Source organism: Rhizophagus irregularis, chromosome 8 (genome assembly GCF_026210795.1).
Source record: "Rhizophagus irregularis chromosome 8, complete sequence".
In the NCBI taxonomy this organism is placed as follows: domain Eukaryota; kingdom Fungi; phylum Glomeromycota; class Glomeromycetes; order Glomerales; family Glomeraceae; genus Rhizophagus; species Rhizophagus irregularis.
The window spans coordinates 3,080,211-3,103,318 of NC_089436.1; the positions used below are offsets into that span (position 1 = coordinate 3,080,211).

The 23,108-nt window shown below is 27.3% G+C and overlaps 3 protein-coding genes across 3 annotated transcripts; all 3 read right to left on the reverse strand.

The window, feature by feature from the left end:
• Nucleotides 1-5,201: 5,201 nt before the first annotated feature.
• Nucleotides 5,202-8,684, reverse strand: OCT59_028577 (uncharacterized protein; the record flags this gene model as incomplete). Its single annotated transcript, XM_066147389.1, has 1 exon — nt 5,202-8,684. The coding sequence occupies exon 1, from the start codon at nt 8,637-8,639 to the stop codon at nt 5,202-5,204; it is 3,438 nt and encodes a 1,145-aa protein (XP_065994100.1). The 5' UTR covers nt 8,640-8,684.
• Nucleotides 8,685-14,250: 5,566 nt separating this feature from the next.
• Nucleotides 14,251-17,039, reverse strand: OCT59_028578 (uncharacterized protein; the record flags this gene model as incomplete). The annotated part of the gene is made up of 4 exons (XM_066147390.1): nt 14,251-14,573; nt 15,540-16,345; nt 16,390-16,849; nt 16,946-17,039. The coding sequence occupies 4 exons, from the start codon at nt 17,037-17,039 to the stop codon at nt 14,251-14,253; spliced, it is 1,683 nt and encodes a 560-aa protein (XP_065994101.1).
• Nucleotides 17,040-17,075: 36 nt separating this feature from the next.
• Nucleotides 17,076-17,444, reverse strand: OCT59_028579 (uncharacterized protein; the record flags this gene model as incomplete). Its single annotated transcript, XM_066147391.1, has 1 exon — nt 17,076-17,444. The coding sequence occupies one exon, from the start codon at nt 17,442-17,444 to the stop codon at nt 17,076-17,078; it is 369 nt and encodes a 122-aa protein (XP_065994102.1).
• Between the last annotated feature and the right edge of the window lie 5,664 nt (nt 17,445-23,108).

Consider the following 23,108-nt stretch of genomic DNA (forward strand, 5'->3'; position numbering starts at 1 on the left):
AATATCCTTCTCTTTTTCTCATTCTTATCATTTCCAGCATAGTAACCCATAAAAAAAAAATAATGTTTTTCAAAAAAAAAAAAGGAATGAAAACTTTTTTTTTTCACATAGTAACTCATCTTCTTCGTGATTTTCTTATTCTTTTTGGAGTTTCAAAAACTACGCAGAGGATATTTTTCAAAAAGTTACTTTTTTAAAAATTATTTTATTTTTTATTATTTTTAACTTTATTTTGTTATACCTCACTCATACGCTTTTGTACGTTATTAATCTACCTTTTTCATAGTTTTCTTATTCTTTTTGGCATTTCAAACACTACGCGGAGGATATTTAAAAATAATTTTATTTTTTATTTATTTTGTTTATATATAAGAAACCTCACTGCGGTAGTAACCTATCTTCTTCGTAGTTTTCTTATTCTTTTTGACGTTTCAAACACTTATCTCCTTTTAGGCCTTTTTCTTTACGTCTCTCTTTTGGTATGTGAGTAGTGTGGGTGGGTGTGGGAGTGCGGGTTGGGAGTGTGGGTTGGGAGTGGGTTTGTGTATGTGGTGTTTCATTTTATTTTTTTTTTCGTCATTCTTTTTTTAGGTTTATTTTCTCTCTGTCTAGGTCTTCTCTTTATTAGATCTTCTTTAAGGCCCTTTTTCTTTGGGTCTCTCTTTAGGTATGTGGGTAGTGTGGGTTGGGAGTGCGGGTGGGAGTGGGAGTGTTGGTGTGGGTTGGGAGTGCGGGCGGGTGGGTGTGGGAGTGTTGGTGTGGGTTGGGAGTGCGGGTGGGTGTGGGAATGTGGGTTGGGAATGGGAGTGCGAGTTGGGAGTGTGTGGGTGGGTGTGGGAGTGTGGGTTGGGAGTGTGGGTTGGGAGTGGGTTTGTGTATGTGGTTTTTCATTTTATTTTTTTTCGTCATATTTTTTTTTAGGTTCATCTTCTCTCTGTCTAGGTCTTCTCTTTATTAGATCTTCTTTAAGGCCCTTTTTCTTTAGGTCTCTCTTTAGGTATGTTGGTAGTGTGGGTTGGGAGTGCGGGTGGGTGTGGGAATGTGGGTTGGGAACGGGAGTGCGGGTTGGGAGTGTGGGAGTGCGGGTTGGGTGTGTGGGTTGGTAGTGTGGGTTGGGAGTGTGGGTGTGGGTTGGGAGTGCGGGTGGGTGTGAGAGTGTGGGTTGGGAGTGTGGGTTGTGTATGTGGTGTTTCATTTTATTTTTTTTTCGTCATCTTTTTTTTAGGTTTGTCTTCTCTCTGTTTAGGTCTTCTAGGTCTTTTTCTTTTAGGCCCTTTCTTTACATCTTCCTTTCATACAAATTCTGTATTGCTCGGTACCTTATATTACTGATCCACAAGATAGCATAAATCGATTTATAATATTTTTTTCTTTCTTGAACATAAAATCTGACAGTATTTTTTAGTTTATAAGCACATATAATTAATTTCACTATTTTATCGTTTTTTTTTTTGCTTTACCGACATAAAAATTTAATGTTTAAATATTTGATTTTATGAATTTTGAAAAATAGCAATATGTTTTAATAGAACGTCAAATTTTGTAATTACTATTTATTAATTAATACTTATAAAAAATTTGAATGAATAAGTTTTTGGATGAAATTGGGACTTTGAAAATCTTTTGAAAAAATGTTTTCACTAAAAAAACAATCAATCATTATAATGGCAGGACTATGATAAGGATCCTCAAAAAAGTCATTGAAATTGCCAGAGGAAAGTATGTTAAGTGGGTGGTTAGTATCTGATTGGCGGTCTCTAAACCTTATTTGTTTTCTTGGTATCGTAGACTATTTATGAATTTCCTTTTGCTAATTAATCGTTACAGTGTCCCGTGTTGCTCATAATGAAAATTTGGGTTATTGTACATGTCATCATTACATCATTGGTGCTCTTTAATTTTACAGGTATTCCAAGTCGAATTCAGGTCAATATGATTGATAAGTCAATAATTTTATTATATTTTTAATTTTATCTATTGTACATTAATAAAATTGCTAGTTCTATATAATAAAAAATTGGAGTTACTAACATCTGATCCGAATTCTTTATAGTTAAGACCCGCTTTGTTTTAACATTTATGTAATTTGCTCTTTTCGTGATTACTTAACTATTTTTTTTTCAGTTAGTAACGCGTTTATTTATTTAAGACCCGCTTGATCGGCAAGTCATGTTGTACATCTAATCCAATTCCGGTTAAGAAATTTTAATCAGATTTTTTTTTCGGTTTCACTTCTTTTAATTTTAATTTTTTTTCTTGAACCGATCTTTTACAAATGGTTCTTTCTTTTTTTCGGATTTTTTACACCTTTTTCTTTTCCTTTTTTTTTTCTTTTTTAAAAATTTTACATTTTTTCCTCTGTTTTTTTTTCATTCTTTTCCCGTTTAGATTTGGTTTTTTTTCCAAAACCGAAAAATTATTATTATTTTTTTTTTAATAAATAATCTTTAAGACTTATATTATTTTTTTTCGGTCTTATTTTTTAGACCATATTATTAACGTTAATTATTTCATGAATTTTTTTTTCGGTCTTTTGGACCAAATTATTGAATTTTTTTTGGTACTTATTTTTTTTTTAAAACCTATTTCTTTCTTTATCCTTTTTCTTTTTCCCAAATTTTTTTTTCTTTTTCTTTCGAATTTTTTTTTATTTTTTCTTTCTTTTTCCTTTTCAGTTTCTTTTTTCAACCCAAATTTACTCTTTGTTCCTCCCCATAAGTTTATTTTTTTCATTTTTATTTTTTTGGTTTGGCTTTTTTTTTTCAAACCGAATTTTTTTTTCCGAATACATTCTTTCACCATTTAGTTTGGATCGGTGATCAAATCGATGTTGTGGCGCCACAGCAATTGCCTTTTTTCCTGATTCTTATTATTAATAATGATATTTTTTTGTATCAAGCTCAATATAATAGACTAACATAATTACTTATTTATTAATTTTTTGTAACAATAGATCGTTATAATTAATTTTTTCTGGGGAATTTTTTTATTCAATGACAATAGGTCGTTATAATTAATTTTCTGAGAATTTTTTTTTCATATTAATTAGTGAGATATTTTTTTTTCTAGAGGATGTAATTTTTTTTAATGCCATAATGGAATTTTTTAAGATAAAAAAAAGATTTTTTTATAACAATGTACCAATAAACTACTTATACAAAGTTGAATTTGTAAATTTCACAGTACTGCAACATTTGTTTCGTGTGATAAATAAAATTTGCATTTAATAATAATACTTTATATACTGTATAACATTTGCACACAATTCATTGTTTTTTGTATAATCATATAAATTGTATAATTTATTACATTTATTTCCTACTAATGCCATCATAATAATAATAAAAACTAGACCTATCCATACTACATTGAAAATAAAATATAAGTGTAGTAATTATTACTCTCTTACTTGATGAGCAAGTATCATCCCCGGCGCAACGCGACGGGTTATGCTTAGTTTTATATAAAGAAAATTAAATTTTGAATTAGGGACAATACATAAGTTCTAAAGTATAACTTCTTTGAAATTTATAAATTCTATCCACGCAATAGCAGTCAACCTCCAATGGAATGGTTTAAATTATTGGCTGATGGTTTCTTCGTCCATAGTAGAAATTTTTTACGCCCATAAACTCACAGCAAATTAAATTAGCAAACCACACGACTCTATAACCTATGTTGAATTTATTAACTGTGAGACAACTGACACTATTGATTATTATTGCATTTATTGTCATTTTATACATGATTGCTATTTTTGTACTATACACCATTAGAAACTCTAGATCCGAAATATATAGTATAAAGGTCAGAGGCGGCCAATACGCATTTTTTTCAGGGTCGGAATTATGATAATTTCGGTCAGGATCTAAAAAAGTCAATAGTTTCTCACCAAGCATTATCTATAAAAGGAAAGATATTCGTATATATATATATATATATGATTTTTCGCTAGTTGTACACAAACTCTATCAGGGCCCTGGAAACTCTTTCTTCAAATAGAGACGCATATATTTAACTAATTATAGTTAATTTATTATATATTTATCCTATTTATTATCGTTTATAAAAAGATTTTAATATTCCATTTCTTTATCATATTAGTTAAAACCATCATGAACGAAATCTTTGGAACATTTCGAAGATGATGAAAAGACTATATATACAAACTTAAAATGTTGCTTGTACTGTATAAATGTAACAATAAATTCTTATAGGGTCGAAGACTAGAAGTGTTTTATACTTTAAATAATTATCTTATTTTCGAGCAAAAATATTTTAATAAAGTATATGTAAAACATTCAATACACATAGTAAATCTAGAATTCAAATTTTTATTATTTATTGAATTTATTTGTCATGAAATTTATTGAATTATGATGACACTAGAGAAATACTATGTCCGATCAGATTAAATTTAAATAATTTATTTACACTATTTTTTTTATAATGAAAGTCTGTTATTGATTACGATTTTAATAAGTCAACTAAAATTTTTAGTTCGTTCATATAAATGACAGAATCCGATTAATTTTTTTGATCAATGAATATTTTTAAGAAATACTATTTCAATATAACATAATCAGAAAATGGGAAATGGGGTCAAAAACTAGTATCGTAAATACAGTATTGATATCGAAATTCTTGAATAGACTTGATATAACGAACGATATGTACTAGATAACATGGCTTTCTTTTTCATTATCATACCTACACTTAGGGCAGTGACATTTATTATGTAATATCCATTTACTATAAACTCATACCTACCCACCCATGTAATATGAAAAATCTTACGTTACACTTATATGTTATATGACTTTCAAATACCTCCCACCCTAAAATATTACGTAATAAATGTCACTGCCCTTACAGTAAATTCGATTAAGAGGTCTGCTGGACTAAGGATTTTCTTCAGAACGAACGCTTAATAAGTATTTCGCCAGTGATTTGACGAATACACACATTTTAATATTTAAAAAGATATAAGTTTACATAAGTAATCAGCTATTGCTATTTAATGAAACCTTAATGCTTTAATCAAATAGACGGATAAATATCTTTTTTTTCAATTTTTTAACTAGAAATTAGAAATAAGACTTTTACAAATTTTAAAATTGATTTTATAAATAAATATTGTAGTTAAGTATAAATAGTATAAATTAATTTTAAAGATAAGTCAAATACTTTGAGAAAATACTTCAACCTTGAATTTCTAGTTGTTGTACAAGTATATCCAACTTCTCTTGAACATCTAAACATCCATTTTCTACAACTTTTTTATACCAGTAAATAGCGTTTTCCACACTTTTATCAGTCCCTTCGCCTTGTTCATATAAAAATGCAAGATTTCTTTGTGCATTGATGTTTCCTCCTTCTGCAGCTATTTTATAAGACTCAAATGCCTTTACTTTATCAACATCGATACAAATTCCTTTTTCATTAAAATATCCAAGTTTATATTGAGCATCAATAAATCCTTGATCGGCTGATTTTTTATAAAATTCAAATGCTCTACTTTGATTTTTGAAAATACCCTTTCCTAATTCATAAAATTCACCCAATTTATATAATGCAAGTTTATTATTATTTTCTGCAGCTTTATGATACCAATAACAAACTTTATCTAAATCATTTACCAATTCCTCTTCATTTTCAATGAGATTAACTTGAATATTTTTTCCAGCTGCTTCATTATACAATTCAAACCCTTTTTCTTTATCAACTTCAGTTCCAATACCATTTACATAACAATATCCAAGGTAAAATTTAGATTCCTTATATCCATCTTCGGCTGATTTCTCAAAATATTCAAATGCTTTAATTAGATCTTTATTCACACCATTTCCTAGTTCATAACATTCACCTAAATTATATAATGCTGTTTTACATCCACCCTCTGCTGCTTTGTTATACCAATCAATGGCTTTTTCTAAATCTTTCTCAATTCCTTTACCACATTCATATAAATGACCAAGGTTAGTTTGTGCAGGAACATGCTTTTTTTCAGCTGCTATTTTATATAACTCAAATGCTTTTGCTTCATCAGTATCAGTTCCGATTCCTTCATGATAACAATATCCAAGACTAAATAGGCCATCTAAATATTCTTTATCGGCTGATTTTTTATAATATTCAAAAGCTTTTCTTTCATCTTTTTCAACACCTTTACCAAATTGATAACAATTAGCTAAATTATATAATGCTATTTCACTTCCATTCTCTGCTGCTTTACTGTACCAGTAAACAGCCTTTTCTAAATTTATTTCAGTACCTTCACCATTCTCATATAATATTCCTAAATCATTCTGTGTGATAACATGTCCTTTTTCAGCAGTAATAACATATAGTTCAAAAGCTTTTATTTTATCAACTTCTATACCAATTCCTTTGAAATAACAATATCCAAGTTGATATTGAGCATTCAAATATCCTTGATCAGCTGCTTTTTTATAATATTCAAAAGCTTTATTTTCATCTTTTTCAACACCTGTTCCATACTTATAACATCTGCCTAAATTATATTGTGCAACTTCACTTCCGTTTTCTGCTGATTTATTATACCAGTAAATAGCTCTTTCTAAATTCACTTCTGTACCTTGACCATGTTCATATAAGTAACCAAGATAAGTTTGTGCTGAGGCAGATTCTTTTTCTGCTGCTATATTAAATAATTCAAATGCTTTTGTCTTATCAACTTCAGTACCAATTCCATTATAATAACAATATCCTAATTCATACTGAGCTTTTAAATATTCTTGATCAGCTGCTTTTTTATAATATTCAAATGCCTTACCCTCGTCCTTTTCAACTCCTAATCCAAATTGATAATAATATGCTAGGTTATATTGTGCTATACAATATCCATTTTCTGCAGCTTTATTGTACCAATAAAAAGCTTTTTCTACATTCATCTCAGTTCCTATACCACATCCATATAGAATTCCAAGATTATTCTGTGCAGCATTATATCCTTTATCGGCTGCTATACTATATAATTCAAATGCTTTTGTTTCATTAACTTCAGTACCAATTCCTTTAGAATAACAATATCCTAATTCAAATTGAGCTTCTAAATATTCTTTATTAGCTGCTTTTTTAAAACATTCAAATGCTTTTGTTTCATTAACTTCAGTACCAATTCCTTTATCATAACAATATCCTAATTGAAATTGAGCTTCTAAATATTCTTTATCAGCTGCTTTTTTATAATATTCAAATGCTTTGACTTTATCCTCTTCAACTCCTATTCCAAATTGGTAATGGCATCCTAATTCAAATTGTGCTACTTCATATCCGTTTTCTGCTGCTTTAATAAGCCAATAAACTGATTTTCCTAAATCTACTCCTGTACCTTCACCATTTCTGTATATATTTCCAAGATTATATTGTGCGATAGTATGTTCTTTTGTAGCCGCTACCTTATATAGATTGAATGCTTTAGTTTTATTAATTTTAGTACCAATTCCTTTATCATAGCAACATCCTAATTCAAATTGAGCTTCTAAGTATTCTTGATTAGCTGATTTTTTGTAATACTCAAACGCTTTTTTCTCATCATTTTCTCTATTTTTAAAACAATTACCCAAATTATATTGCGCTACTTTATTTCCATTTTCTGCTGCCTTACTGTACCAGTAAATAGCTTTTTCTAAGTCCTTCTCTATTCCAATTTCATTTTGGTAATAATTACCTAATATATATTGTGCTGGTGAATAACCTTCTTTAGCTGATTTAAGATACCATTCAAAGGCTGTTTTGTTGTCTTTATTAACTCCCATTCCATTTTGATAACAAACACCTAAGTTATACTGTGCATGTAAATCACCTTTATTAGCAGCTTTTAAGTACCATTCAAATGCTTTCTCTTCATCTTTTGTTATTCCAATCCCATTTTGATAACAATAACCTATGTTATTTTGTGCGTCAGAATTCCCTCCTTCCGCTGATTTTAAATAAAATTCAAATGCTTTAAATTCATCTTTCTTTTTTCCTACTCCATGTTGATAACAATAACCTAAATTGTTTAGCTCTACTAACTCTTTCTTTTCCATTTGATTTTCATTAATACCTTTATCTTTTGATTCAAAATATTTTTCCATAGTACTTATCTCATTCTTGCATATATTTATTTCTAATCCATCAAAATTTTCGACCTGATTATATGACATAATATATGTATTTTCATAATAATCAGATTCTTTTGCGATCAAATCTCTCTTATTTAAAATAATATCTTTATAATAATAAAATGATAATAAATATTTTGAAATAATAATATTTAATAATTGATACATAGAAGAAATCGATTTTCTATCTTCGTCCTTATTATTATTAATTGATAATAAATATAATTTTAATGATTTATTTTTATCAATAATTATCGTACCACCTATATCATGTTCATAAAAAAATCCTATTAAACTTGAAAACCAATTATAATTCTCTTCATGATCTTCCATTAATTTTAAAATTATTTCAGGATTTTTTTCATTAATATTAAAATAATCTTGTACCCATTCTTTTAAAATATTTTCAAATTTTTCATAATTATCTATTTTAATTATACGATGATAAAAATCTTTTAAAAAATCTTTTAAAAAAGTTTCATCATCTTTTAAATTATTGTTTGATGTCATTGTATTTTTTTTTCTTTTTGAGAAACTTTATGAATTGTATTTGTTAAAAAAAAAGGAAAAAAAAAGAAAGGCCTAGATTCGTACGTGAAATTTTATTATTGCAGTACAATTGGGTACACTACATTATTGTATTACAATCAAAAATTTCAAAAAAGTTAATTAGTCAATTATAAATGAAAAACGCGGTGTAACATATTTAGTTACGCAATTTAAAATAAAATTAAGTACCAATCTCTTGTCGCATTATGATTACACAACTGCAAATATATTACAAAAACGTGATAATAAGTCACGTGGCCATTTCTTTACTGCGGAAATTTTATAATTAACTCTTTCACACGTATTACTCTGTACCGAACATCACTCTGAAAAAGATGATAATATACATGTTGCCTTATGTCCTTCACACCACCACAATATCTGAGAAAGTATTAAGAAAATACGTTGCGCTTTATTATACGAGGCTCTTGATATTAACCAGAGAGTTGACGGTTCCTCTCTGTTTGCTAATCTCACATCAATTATCGAATCACTATTTCGCATCCTCGTTTTTTGCTCATTCATAATATGATTCCGAGGGCCTTACGGGCCTCTTTTATAACTATATAGGAAGCCACAATCACGTGACAAATTTTTTAATTTCGTATATTAAAGACCTAATTTAACGATTTATCTCACGGCGACGTGACGATAATTTCAAAGCCTGGGAACGATCATCCACGGGAATTACAAAACGATCCAAAATACATTATAGGAGAAATTTCAAGCGTTTACCCACTTCATCCAATACGCCTGGTGCGAACGATCCACAAAGAGATCGTCACATTAACATTTTTGTTCCGCCTTATCATAAACACAACCCTCGTATTGATCCGTCCGCTCACATACGTTGGACGTCATTAAATTTTTTACATTCAGGACTATGGACTTTACATAGAGATGAACTTTTATTTGAACCAATAGATTTATTTGATATATTTCGGTTTAATTCTATTTATAAATTGCATAATAATCGTAATTAGTTTTTGTATATTTCTCTTTATATTCTTTTTTTTTTTACTTTTTTCTGGTGCGGAAACTTGGGTACTGATGTATTACTTTGATTCTATTATATAGTTTCTTTGTAATCTTTACTGGAACTTATAATATTAGTAGTAGCATTAACTACTATTGATCCGCAGTATTCCTAATGACCGAACTATACTCAATTGGCTGACCGATATCTCTATTTCCCATGCATCCAATAAATATAAAATGATTAATGATTTCAATATCGGATGTCTAATAAAAAAGAAATATCGGCCATTAAGATCTTGCATATTTTTAATCGACTGAACATAACTTACTTTATATTTCTTTCTCTGAACCTTATTACAGTATTTAGCTACAAAATCGAGCAAACAATTATTATTAATTTATGAAAAGTTTTAGCCATACATATTTTTGAATAAAAAAATTTTATTATAAATTACAGAAAAAAAAAAATTGAATTATACAATCCTGTTAAAAATTTTTCTGTAAAAACTCCGTGAATATGTTACATTTACGGAAATAACATGGAATAAAAAAACACGGAATAAATATTTTAGAGGGTAAGAACTTTTTTAAAACTTTTGGAGAGGCCTTTATAGTCTACATGTTCAAATCAATAGGACCCGGAAAAGTAGAAAAAGAAAAGTGTAGATCTTTCCTTTTTTGATAATTCCAGGCAGCATTGTATATTTCTGGCCCTGAGAAGATGCGTAGAGTGAGTGAGACAGGACCCAGAAATATATATAAAAGGGTCAGGTTCGAGTTTGCGTATTTTGTACTAAAAAATCATGAAAATCTTTCCTTTTTTAGATAATTTTTGATAATGCCGGTCAGAATTTTATTTCCTATTATAGTAGATGGCTAACATTATCATAATTCCGGCTCTGAAAAAATGCGTACAGCTCATAGTAAAAAAATTTTTTCATCACCTGATCCCTATATACATATTTCTGGGTCCTAGTGAGACTATTCGTCTATTCGTCTATTCGTATATTGCTCGGATCTCTAAATCAATTATTATTCATGATAACATCAGACTTAAAAATTTTTTTCTTCGATGATAAGCTACAAGGAAAAAAAATTATTATTTTTTAATTAATACTTTTTTTACACGCATGATTCATTTTGTAAAAAATTTTTTTTTTATTTCATTTTTATCATATCCTTGTCCTGAGCCTAAATTATTAAAATATGCGAATTTCATCAATATTATTTTTTATCGTTCAATAAACAAATCTTTATAATTTATTGAATTTATTTAGCAAAAAATTTGAGGTCATGATGACGCTAGAGAAATTTGTTTAAATAATTTTTTTATAATGAAAGACTGTTATTCAAAATCATACAAATAAGGTTTTAGTTTCTAATTATATAAATGATAAAATCTCATCCTGATATATTTTATTTCTAAAGAGTAGCATTCTAAGTCTATTACAAATAAAAGTTGAAGGTACTCGCGTACGAAAAGGAACTAATATACGTGTACAGATCTTAGAATTTCATCCCAATTCAGGACCTCATCCTTCGGTCAAAATCTCATCCTGACATTCGGCAAAAATTTATTTTTATACGAATGGGAATCACATGACCAAATAAAATAAATCAATGTTTGTAATTATAGATAGGTAAGATAATGACGGTGCTCACCCTACCCTCAGCGAACGAGGCTAGGGGCACATTAAGTGGTACGTATAAATCAATAAGGATACTAGAAGTACAGTACCTAAACTATCGACAAACCACGAACTTAACACAATAACATAAAACTACAACTAAACTAATATTTAAAATAAAGAAAAAGACTAGAAATTCAAAATAGCCGAAAAAATACTGCCAAAAGTATTAATCCAGGATATCTTGAAAGTGTTAGATAATCCGAAGAGGATATATTAATATCGCAAGACATAATCAATACTAACCGTCTAATCGTCTTACAATACAAATCATTTTCATTTCGGCATCACCATTAATCCACTATTAATCCTATGTTAATTTGTATGTATTACATGTCGTAATTTTTTAAACAACTCATAATTATAATAAGCCACCGATCTTTGTTGCTGTACATTGGAATGAGTTGTATGGTTTTGTTTTTTACGCAAAAACAAAAAAAAATGGAAAAATGACACGCAAAATTTACGTAATCGTGGAGCATGTGATGTAATGATACTTAGTTAGTGGTTAGTTATAGAGTAATTTTATTTACTTCTTAGGGATGTTAAAACCCAGTTAAGTTTCAGTCCAGTCCTGGAACTTTCAGTCCAAATAAGACTAAGTCTTTATAGGACCGAGTCCCAATTTCAAATAGGAGTGAAGGTACGGTACGATTAGTAAATAAATAACCATACCGTAACGGTATCAACAAATCGTAACGTAACTATTCAAATAATACCGTCCTAGGACCGAGACCTAATTTCAGATAGGACCTTAACACTGATTTTTTGTTAGTTTTAGAAAGAATTAGGTAAGTTTTTTCGCTCATAAACACAAAGTGCATATCTCCATTTTCTAATAAAATTTATTAACTTTTGCGCATAAGAAACATTAAACCCAATTTTTAATTAAAAGAAATCTAGTTTTAATTAATTTATGTAATAAGATTTCTTTAATTAAAAAAAAATGTTTTGAACTCGATTTTAATTAAAAAAATCTATATGTATTTAATAAAAAAATTTCAGATTTAATTAAAAATAATATAACCCTATTAGACCTGATTTTAATTAGAAATTAAAGCTCTCGTCGGTTCAGTCCTAATTCAAAAATCCAGACTGAAAATTTAGATTGGCCAGTTTGGATTAAAATTTAATCTGGATTGAAATATTTGGTCCAGATTGCCAGATTGAATCGGACGGACCAGATTAAACTTATTCTAAACAATGTTTTCAACGTCTAAAAAAGTTTTTTAGCCCATTTTATTAGAGAAAACGTTGAAAAATATTCAAGAACTTTTTTTTTTAGTTCTTAATAAAAAAACTTGAAAACCGTTATTAAACTTTTTTTTTCAGTTTATTTTAATGAAAAAACATTGAAACCCGCTTTATAATAAATCAAATGTTTTTTTAATTCGTTTTAGCAAAAAAATGTTAATAAAACGTTTTTACATTTAAAACATTTTTTTTAAATCCATTTCAATAAAAAAAATGTTGAAATCGTTTTATACTTTTATCTAATTCATTTTTAATAAATAAAACGTTTTTACGTTTAAAAACTTTTTTTCTAATAAAAAAAAAAATTGAAAAATTATTTTTTTTAATCCGTGAATATTTTTTAATGTTTTATCAATCATCTTAATAAAAAAAAGTTTTCTTCAAACTGTTTTAATGACAAAACGTTAAAAACTTTTTTCTTTGATCATTTTAATGACAGTTAAAAAAAGTTTCTCTTTTAAATCGTTTTAATGATAGAAAAAAATATTTTTACCATTCTTTTTAATTAACTTAATAATAAAATTGGTTTTTTTAATTAATTTTTAAAATAATAAAAAAATGTTTTTTTTAAATTATAAAGAACTGGACTGGACCGGACCAAATTGAAGCAAAATTTTCGGTTCAGTTCCGAATTACTCTCCAACCTGCAATCCAGACCATTTAGACTATTTAGAGCTTTATATTAGAAAATAAATTGGGTATTAACTAAAACAAATATTAACTAATATTATTTATTTATACTTGGTATATATTTTTATTCCATTTAAATAAAAAACTGAGTGACATTATTTTTGTAGATTTATCAGCCCATTATCTAGCCAACTTTTTAAGCATAATGACATTCGTGCTTTTTCAGGAAACAATCTGTTTCTTGTTGGATTTATTGTGTTTTTCGCTATACTAAATACTTGCTCGCTCGGGACGCTTGTAGCCTGAATGGATAAATAATCCTTTACCATACGCACAAGTGAATCAAAAAAGACAAAATCCGTTGTGGATAATCTATATAATCTAATACTTTTTATTCATGCATAACTACTAAAAAATGGACTCGTGTCCAGGCGCAATAATGTGGCGCAGTAATGTGCAATTTAATTTTATCCGTTATTCAAGTAGCACGTAAGCGTTGACTTTTTATTTTTTTATTTATATAACAAATCATTTATTCCATTTATTTATATCTTTAATAGGCGAAGATATATTTTTAAACATTTTAATCAAGGATAATAATAAAATTACATATTATTTTCATTTATGCCAGATTCTATTTTTTTTTAATTCTTCTTTTTTTTATTTTCATTATTAAGCTTCTTTATACTATTTTCTCTTAAAAAATTCAATAAAACATATTAAATTAAAAAACTTTTTAATAAAATGCGTAACTACATAAATTTTTTTTTGTAAAAAATTGTTAAAAAACGGTAAATCATGGGACTTAAAAAAAAAATTTTTTGGAGATAATCATTTGATCGAGAAGGTGACCAAAGTACCATTTTATGGCATTCAAATTTTAAACCCATATTTATATATTATACATCATGTGACATTTTCAAAAAAAAACCCAGGTGATAATCGCCCAGGTGATATTTATTAGCAATTCCCAATAAATAATATGACATATAAAAAATAAATAAGAAAATTAAAAATTTTAATTATATCATACAATCCAAATGCTCTGAGTCATCTTTAAATAAAATTTCAGTAAGGTTGCGACTTGTATAATATGCTTGTGGATGAGATTGTACAATAGAAATATTAGTTTGTTCTTGTACTGAATTATCGCTTACTTTTACAAATTCAGACATATCACTTCTAAATTTGCTATCAATATTAGGTACATTTCTTCTATAATCTCCATCTCTATTTGTTCTATAATATTCGTCAATACATTTAATCCATTCAGAAATTTTATATTCAAGCTCTGTTATGGTTGGTCTATTGGAAGGATTTGAATCCCAACATTTTGTCATCAAATCTACATAACATTGTGGAGTATTTTTATTAATTTTAGGACGCTCACCTTCACAAATACTTAAACTAAGTTCAAGATCATGTGCTTCATGATCAAATGGGGGAATACCTGATGTAAATTCCCACATTATCATTGAAAAACTATAAATATCACTTGCTGGAGTATAAGGTTCTTTTCTTATTATTTCGGGTGCCATATAAGGTAAAACTCCATAAATTTCATTATCAATTTTATCAGAATTTTGTAAATCATTTATAGGTTTACATAACCCTAAATCAATAATAAATATCTCATTATAATCATCTGATACTAAAATATTACCATCATGAAAATCACCATGAGTTAAACTTGATTCATGAATTACTTTAAGTCCCAATATAATATTTTTCAATAATTGTAACCTATCTTGCCACTTAAATTTAATTATATTAGGTAAACATTTTCTTATATTTCCTTTTTTTGCATAACTCATTACTATTATATAGTTTAAATTATATGGATCTTGGGTAATTCCAAAGAATTGAATAAATTTTGAAAATGATTTTTTTTGACAATTATAATGATATTTCCACTATATAAATAATAAAAATAAATTATTAAATTTTGCAATAAATAAATTTATTATTAAACATAAATACAGTACCTCATCCAGAAATTTACTATTTAAACTTGATGAATTATTAAGTATTTTAAGAATAACTTCATAGCCAGTTTGAAAGCTCCATCTATTCCATTGTTGTTTATCAAAATCCCAACTATCAATTGGTCCGTCTGACCAGATAGCTTTATTGATTTCACTAAATCCTCCTTTATCATGATAATTAATACTTGATAATTTATTATAAGGTATCCATTCTAAAACTTCATAACAATTTTTAGCATTTAGTTGTGCTTCTTTAATAAATTCATCAACAAACTTATTCTTACTAGTCCATTTTAAAAAATCTTGTTGAAATCGTTTAGAATTACATTGTTGGCACCATTGGTAATCAATATATGGTTGTTTACATTCATTACATAACTCATTTTTACCAGTACTTTCTTTATTACTTTCTGCCATTTTTTGGTACCAATAAAAGGCTTTTTCTAAATTCTTTTCTATTCCTTCTCCATTTTTATAATTCATGACTAAATTATTCATTGCTTCTTTATCACCATTTTCTACTGCTTTTTGATACCAATAAAAAGCCTTTTCTAAATTCTTTTCAACTCCTTCTCCACTTTCATAACAATTGGCTAAATTATTCATTGCATTTTCATTACCATTTTCTGATGCTTTTTGATACCAATAAAAGGCTTTTTCAAAATCCTTTTCTATTCCTTCTCCATTGTAATAACATTTGGCTAAAATATACATTGCCTTTTCATCACCATTTTCTGCTGCTTTTTGAAACCAGTAAAAGGCTTTTTCTAAATTCTTTTCTGTCCCTTCTCCATTTTTATAACAAAAGGCTAAACCTCTTATTGCTTCTTCATTACCATTTTCTATTGCTTTTAGGAACCAGTAAAAGGCTTTTTCTAAATTCTTTTCTGTTCCCCTTCCATTATAATAACAAATGGCTAAATTATACATTGCTTCAACATAATTTTTTTCTACTAGTTCTTGAAGAAAATAAAAGACTTTTTCTAAATTCTTTTCTGCTCCTTCTCCATTTGTATAACAAATGGCTAAACTTCTTATTGCTTCTTTATTACCATTTTCTGCTGCTTTCTGAAACCAGTAAAAGGCTTTTTCTAAATTCATTTCTGTTCCTTCTCCATTGTAAAATTCTTTTCTGTTCCTTTTCCAAATTTATAATAATGATTGGCAAGAACAAACATTGCATTGTTATCACCATTTTCTGCTGCTCTTTGAAACCAGTAAAAGGCTTTCTCTTCATTTTTTTCTGTTCCTTCTCCATTGTTATAACAAATGGCTAAATAACTCATTGCTCCAATATGATCATTTTCTGCTGCTTTTTGATACCAGTAAAAGGCTTCTTCTAAATTCTTTTCTATTCCTTCTCCATCATAATAACATTTGGCTAAATGTAACATTGCAACTTCATTACTATATTCTGCTGCTTTTTGATACCAGTAAAAGGCTTTTTCTAAATTCTTTTCTATTCCTTCTCCAATTTTATAACAATTGGCTAAAAAAAACATTGTTGCTTCATTATCATTTTCTGCTGCTTTTTGAAACCAGTAAAAGGCTTTTTCTAAATTTTTTTCTGTTTCTTGTCCATTATAATAATAAATGGCTAAACTATTCATTGCTTCTTCATTACCATTTTCTGCTGCTTTTTGATACTAGTAAAAGGCTTTCTTTAAGTCTTTTTCAATTCCTTCTCCACTTTCATAACAAATGGCTAAATTATTCATTGCATTTTCATTACCATTTTCTGCTGCTTTTTGATACCAGTGAAAGGCTTTTTCTAAATTTTTTTCAATTCCTTCTCCATTTTCATAAAAAATGGCTAAATTATTCATTGCATTGTTATCACCATTTTCTGCTGCTCTTTGAAATCAGTAAAAGGCTTTTTCCTCATTTTTTTCTGTTCCTTCTCCATTATAATAACATTTGGCTAAATATAACACTGCAACTTCATTACCATTTTCTGCTGCTTTTTGATGCCAGTGAAAGGCTTTTTCTAAATTCTTTTCTGTTCCTTCTCCATTTTCATAACAAATGGCTAAATTATTCATTGCATCTTTATTACCATTTTCTGCTGATTTTTGAAACCAGTGAAAGGCTTTTTCTAAATTTTTTTCTGTTCCATCTCCATTGTAATAACATTTAGCTAAATTATTCATTGCATTTTCATTACCATTTTCTGCTATTTTTTGATACCAGTAAAAAATAATATAAAGAGGAATTTTGAAAAAGCTTAGCATTTTATTTATTTATTTTTTTTTTTAAGTAGTTTTTAAATACGTAAAGCTAAAGAAATTAATGACCATTATTAACTGGAATAGAAATATTTATGTCGTGCAAATATGCAAATATCATGTGCTCGGCATAATGCAGTTTAAATTAACTTAGTTTGGTTTGGATTGATGAGTAAATCTAATCATTGAACCATTATTTATTTAATAAGAGTACGTGGCCCATTTTCATCCAATTATTTGGTCCTGTGACCGATATCCCATCCAAATGATCCAATAATATGTATACATAAATTGTGGCTGAGCTTTATCATTTTAAATTATAATTCCGGTCAAAATTTTCTGGTTAAAATTGAAAATTTTGAGTTAAATGTAACATGCACTTTTGCAATATAACACAAAGTAAAGATTCCTATTGATTTATTAAAAAAATTTCTGTTCTTTGAGTTAGATCTTCAATGGAAGTTTGTTATAAAGAAAAAAAAGAATTATTCTTTTTCATTTATCTTTTTTTTATTATAATTTTGGTTGAATTTATTTTTTTCCTTTAGAATTTGGATTTGAACTCTTTCTTAATTGTATTCATAGGTAGGAGCGGATATCTTAATGTTATTTTAGTTTAATGAATGGAATTTTTTTTCTTTAAAAAATTTTTCTTTATTTTTAAGGACATTTTGGAGATTTTACTTTTAGGGACTTTACATACATACTTTATAGGTGGAGTTCTGCCTTTTTTTACTAAATTTATTTTACTTCATATAATTTTTGGGGTTAAAGAAAAAAAAGAAGTTCTGTTGTGCTTTTAAGTAAAAAAGAGCTGAAATTACTTAATAAATTTTCTTCAAAACTGAAAGAGAAATTTTAAAGTTTTCCTAAAAAAAAAAAAAAAAAAATATTAAATATTAAATAAAATTAGTTAAAAAAGACCTAACATGATTTCCTTCTAATCTTAGGTAAGAGTTTTATGAATGGGAACATTTCATTTTTCTTGCTAACTAATTTTTCGGGAATTTCATTTTATCTCTTTTAGAGATATTTAAAATTTTTCTTTTGGATTTCAGGTATGTGTGGGAGTTTTATTTTTTTTTTTATTAATTAACACATTTTTTTTGTTTAAAAATGCTTTATTGAAGCCTTTAAGTATGAGTTTTGTGAAGTGAAAGACTCTTTTATTCCATTACTAATATCTTTTTTTTTTTTATTAAACACATGACGTTCAGAACATTTTTAAAACACAGAACTTTTTTAAGATATTCAGAACTTTTCCTAGGATGCTCAACCCTTTTTTTAAAACATTCAGGATTTCTATTGGACATTCAAAACTTTATTCAAGACACTCAGGACTTTTTTTGAACGCTCAAACCTTTTTTAGGAAACTTTTGGAATAATTAAAATAAAAAAATGAACATTAAACCCATAATTTTTATTATGAATGAAAAAAAGATTTTGTCTTAATTTGAGCTGTAACCTAAAATAAAGGCAAAAAATAAAATAGTAATAGAATAAGGATATAAACTCACCCAGGTTATAAATAAAAAAAATTTTGTGATTTTCATCTGCAAACTGTAGTCATTAACTAACAGAGCCTAAAATAAAACAAGAATGAAAGTAAGAACAGAAATAAAGTTTAAAATAAAAAAATGAGGCTTGAATTCATCCGGAATTCACCCTTACTATGATGATAAAAGAAAAATAAAAAAAGTTCACACTTCACAAAGTAAAACATATATATACCTAAAAACTCCAATGAAGCGTTAAAATACAAAAGAGATAAGACTATCTATAAAATTCATATCTAAAACCAAGATAAGACGAAAAAATAAATATTCTTAATCAAATTAGTTAAGAAAAATAAATACTAACACTTGTAAAGTTTATACTTAAAGTCAAAAATAAGTTTTAAAGCGTCTCAAAAAGATAAAAGTTCTGACGTGACACTGAATAAAAAAAAGAAATGAAATTAATTAATAAAAAAATAATTTTCACAAATAAAATCGGGAAAAAAGGATTACCTTAAAACTATACGTGCGAAGATTCTGAGATAAAGTTCTGGAGCATTCCTAAAAGTGAAAATAAAAATAATAAAAAGGCAGGACTTTTATCCATAACACATGCGAATAATTAACCTGTTACTAAAATTCATACTTAGTCTCCGAAATTTTTAAAATAAAGAAAATTTATTTTTAAAAAAAAAAAATAATCCCACTATTAAACTAAATAACCAATGACTTTCCGTCCTTACTTACAAAATACAAGTTTCAAACGCCTAAATTAAAGGAAGAAAAGTTCAATATTCAAACTCTAGGGGAAAAATATAAGTCAGTTTGAGCAAAATCTATAAAACAAGGAATCGTCTAATTTTGAGAATTGATAAAATCACAACATTCACAATTTTAACGGAAATCGAATCCTTTCAAAATATTTTTAACACTACTACTATTATTTTTTAATTATACTTTACAGAAACTTCAAGATCATAGCGATGGCTTAATGTGCAGTAACTGCATATATGTAATTTCTTTACGATTACATAATGTGGTCATTATGTATTTATAACGCAGTTACTGCGCATTAAGCCATCGCTACGATCTTGAAGTTTCTGTAAAGTATATAAATATCTTATATTAGTGTTTTATATTAATTATCGTGTTATTTAAATTTTTTTTTACAATATTGTGCTAATTAATACATTTATTGTGTTTATTTGTCAAAAAAAAAAAATTCACATTTTTTCAAAATTTAAACAAGAAAATTTGGAAAACCTTAGACATCTATATACGTGAGCTGACCCATGAACTAAATCGTAAAAGGCCATCATTGCAATTAAAGCCCAAACTTTTTAAATTTAAACACAACAACTCACCAAATGTACCAAATATAATTAAATCCAATCTGATTTCTTGTACAAGGAGAATAATAATCTAGAAGAAAGAGAAAGGTTATCCTATGATCACTCAGATAAATAAGTTATTGAATTACTAGGCTGATATCAGAACGCTCATTCACGCTTACTCAGGCACATATACCAGATTTCATCTAGACTCACAAAGAATCCCGACAAATAAGCTTATAAGCAAATTTGGAAAACCTTAGACATATACATACGTGAGCAGACCCATGAACTAAATCGTAAAAAAGCCTTCATTGCAATTTAAAGCCCAAACTTTTTAAATTTAAACACAACAACTCACCAAATGTACCAAATGTGATAAATTAAATTAAATCCGATTTCTTGCGCAAGGAGAATAATAATCTAGAATAAAGAGAAAGGTTATCCTATGATCACTCGGATAAATGAGTTATTGAATTACTAGGCTGATATCAGAACGCTCATCCACGCTTACTCAGGCACATATACCAGATTTCATCTAGACTCACAAAGAATCCCGACAAATAAGCATAAGCAAATCTGGAAAACCTTAGACATATACATACGTGAGCAGACCCATGAACTAAATCGTAAAAAAGCCTTCATTGCAATTAAAGCCCAAACTTTTTAAATTTAAACACAATAACTCACCAAATGTACCAAATGTGATAAATAAATTCCTGTTGATATTGTTATAGAACCTGGGTCTTGATGACAATGATTTGGAGATGTTATCCTTTGGTTGACTTCACTTGAGTAGGTTAGTCTAGTCTAACGTTTCTCACCTTTCTAGACTTTATCTCTATGTTGATATATTAGGAGTAATACTCATTTCTTGTTCAACATTTGTTGTCCTGATCTTGGAATAAATGGTATACCCTAGATAATTATTTGTGTAAAAAAAAAAAAAATATTTATTTGAATGAATGAAAAAAAATACATATATGAAAATAAAATATTTTATAGGAAAGAATATTTATTTCTTCGTGCAATAAAAAAATAAGAATATTTATTTGCGCAAAAAAAAGTTTATTACCTTTCTCAAGAATAATAGAAAGGAAGAATATTTTTTTCGCGTAAAAAAAAAATAAAAATATTTATTTGCGCGAAAAAAAGGTTACCTTTTTCTAAAAGAGGAAAAGAATAAGAGGATATTATTTTTTCGTGCAAAAAAAAAAACAAAAATATTTATTTGCGCGAAAAAAGTTTGTTACCTAAAGGAGGGAAAGAATAAGTGGATGTGTATGTGTGAAATAGGAGGATGTTTGGAATAAGAGGATGTGTAATAAAAAAAAAAGAAAAAAGGACTGTATAAATAACAACAGTATAAGTTTGTAAGCAAAAAAATTATTCTATTTGATATAAAAAGTATAATTAAACTGTAATAGTCTATATTTAAATGTCAGTTCGGAATTTTAATAAATTAAAATATTTGACATAAAAGGTATAATTAAACTGTATATCAGTCCTTCAAATTATCTTATATAATTATGAGTCACTTACATATTATTTTATTACCATATAACAATTTTAACTGCGCATCAATAAAATCAGTGGCTTGTGTTATAAAAAATATTTGACATAAAAGGTATAATTAAACTGTATATCAGTCCGTCAAAATCACTAACCAATATCATTTCATCTTTTACGCGAACTTATAAAAGACGCGTTACATGTTATAAAACAATTTATGTTAGACTATACTGTAAAGTTGACTACCATTCTGATTTTCTTTTAATAATACTTGACTTTTCTTTACAACTTATTAATAAAAATTTTATTTTAATGTAAAACATTTAATTTTCTTTTAATATAATCAGGGATAAAAAAGTTTTATTGACAAGTTATTCCTCAAACTAGATATTTTTCATTTTACACCTAAAAATCATGGTTAAAAAAATTTCATCTTGAAATAAAAAATGATATTATAGCGACTCAAAAACTCATTCTCGAAAAAATAATTGGTTTTATAATTAGATAATGGATTTTTATTTTTGAAAAATAAACTTTTTTTTATAAAAGGTTTCATGGAAATAGAAAGCTGGAAAAGGAATTAGACAAAAAGGAAAAGCTTAGAAAGGTGAGAAATGTTAGATTAGGCCAACCTATTAAAGTAAAGCTGCTGCATTACGCTCACCTAGTTGACTTTATAATTAGTACTTTTTTTTAGTTTAATTGAATTCATTGAAAAAGGTAAAGACAGTTACATTGAATATTTAAAAATGGAAGTAAGATCATTAAAAAAATGAAAGTCATTCAAAACCTCAAGATGATACACTTCCAAATCCATCAATGTCAAATATTACTTATGTTCAACCAGCAATATCAGTAGCAACTTCACCCATCTGTTTTTTTCATTTAGTTACGTTATAAGACAAGCACAAGATGATGATGATTTATTTAAAAGTATTAAACTTAATGTTAATGAATTTGTTGGAAAGGGAAATTTATTATAAAATGTAGATACTTAAAAGCGGATGAGAGAATTGATAATAAAGCGAAAAAAATCCATAAACAGATTCTTTTTCTTAATATATTCTACATTATTACAAATAAAAACATAAATACACAACTCACAATAAATAACATTAACTGAAAAAATATTAAAGACAGTGACAACTTAATTCTTGACGCCACACTAGTTTGTATTAAAAAAAAAAGTTCAAGTATTTTAATATTTGTTATTATTACACATTGTACTTATTTTTATTCATTTAAACCCTTGAAAAATAAGTATAAGTTTTACAAGGGTAGCGAATATTTAATTATTTATAAAAAAAATTATATCAAAAATTTATTGGTTA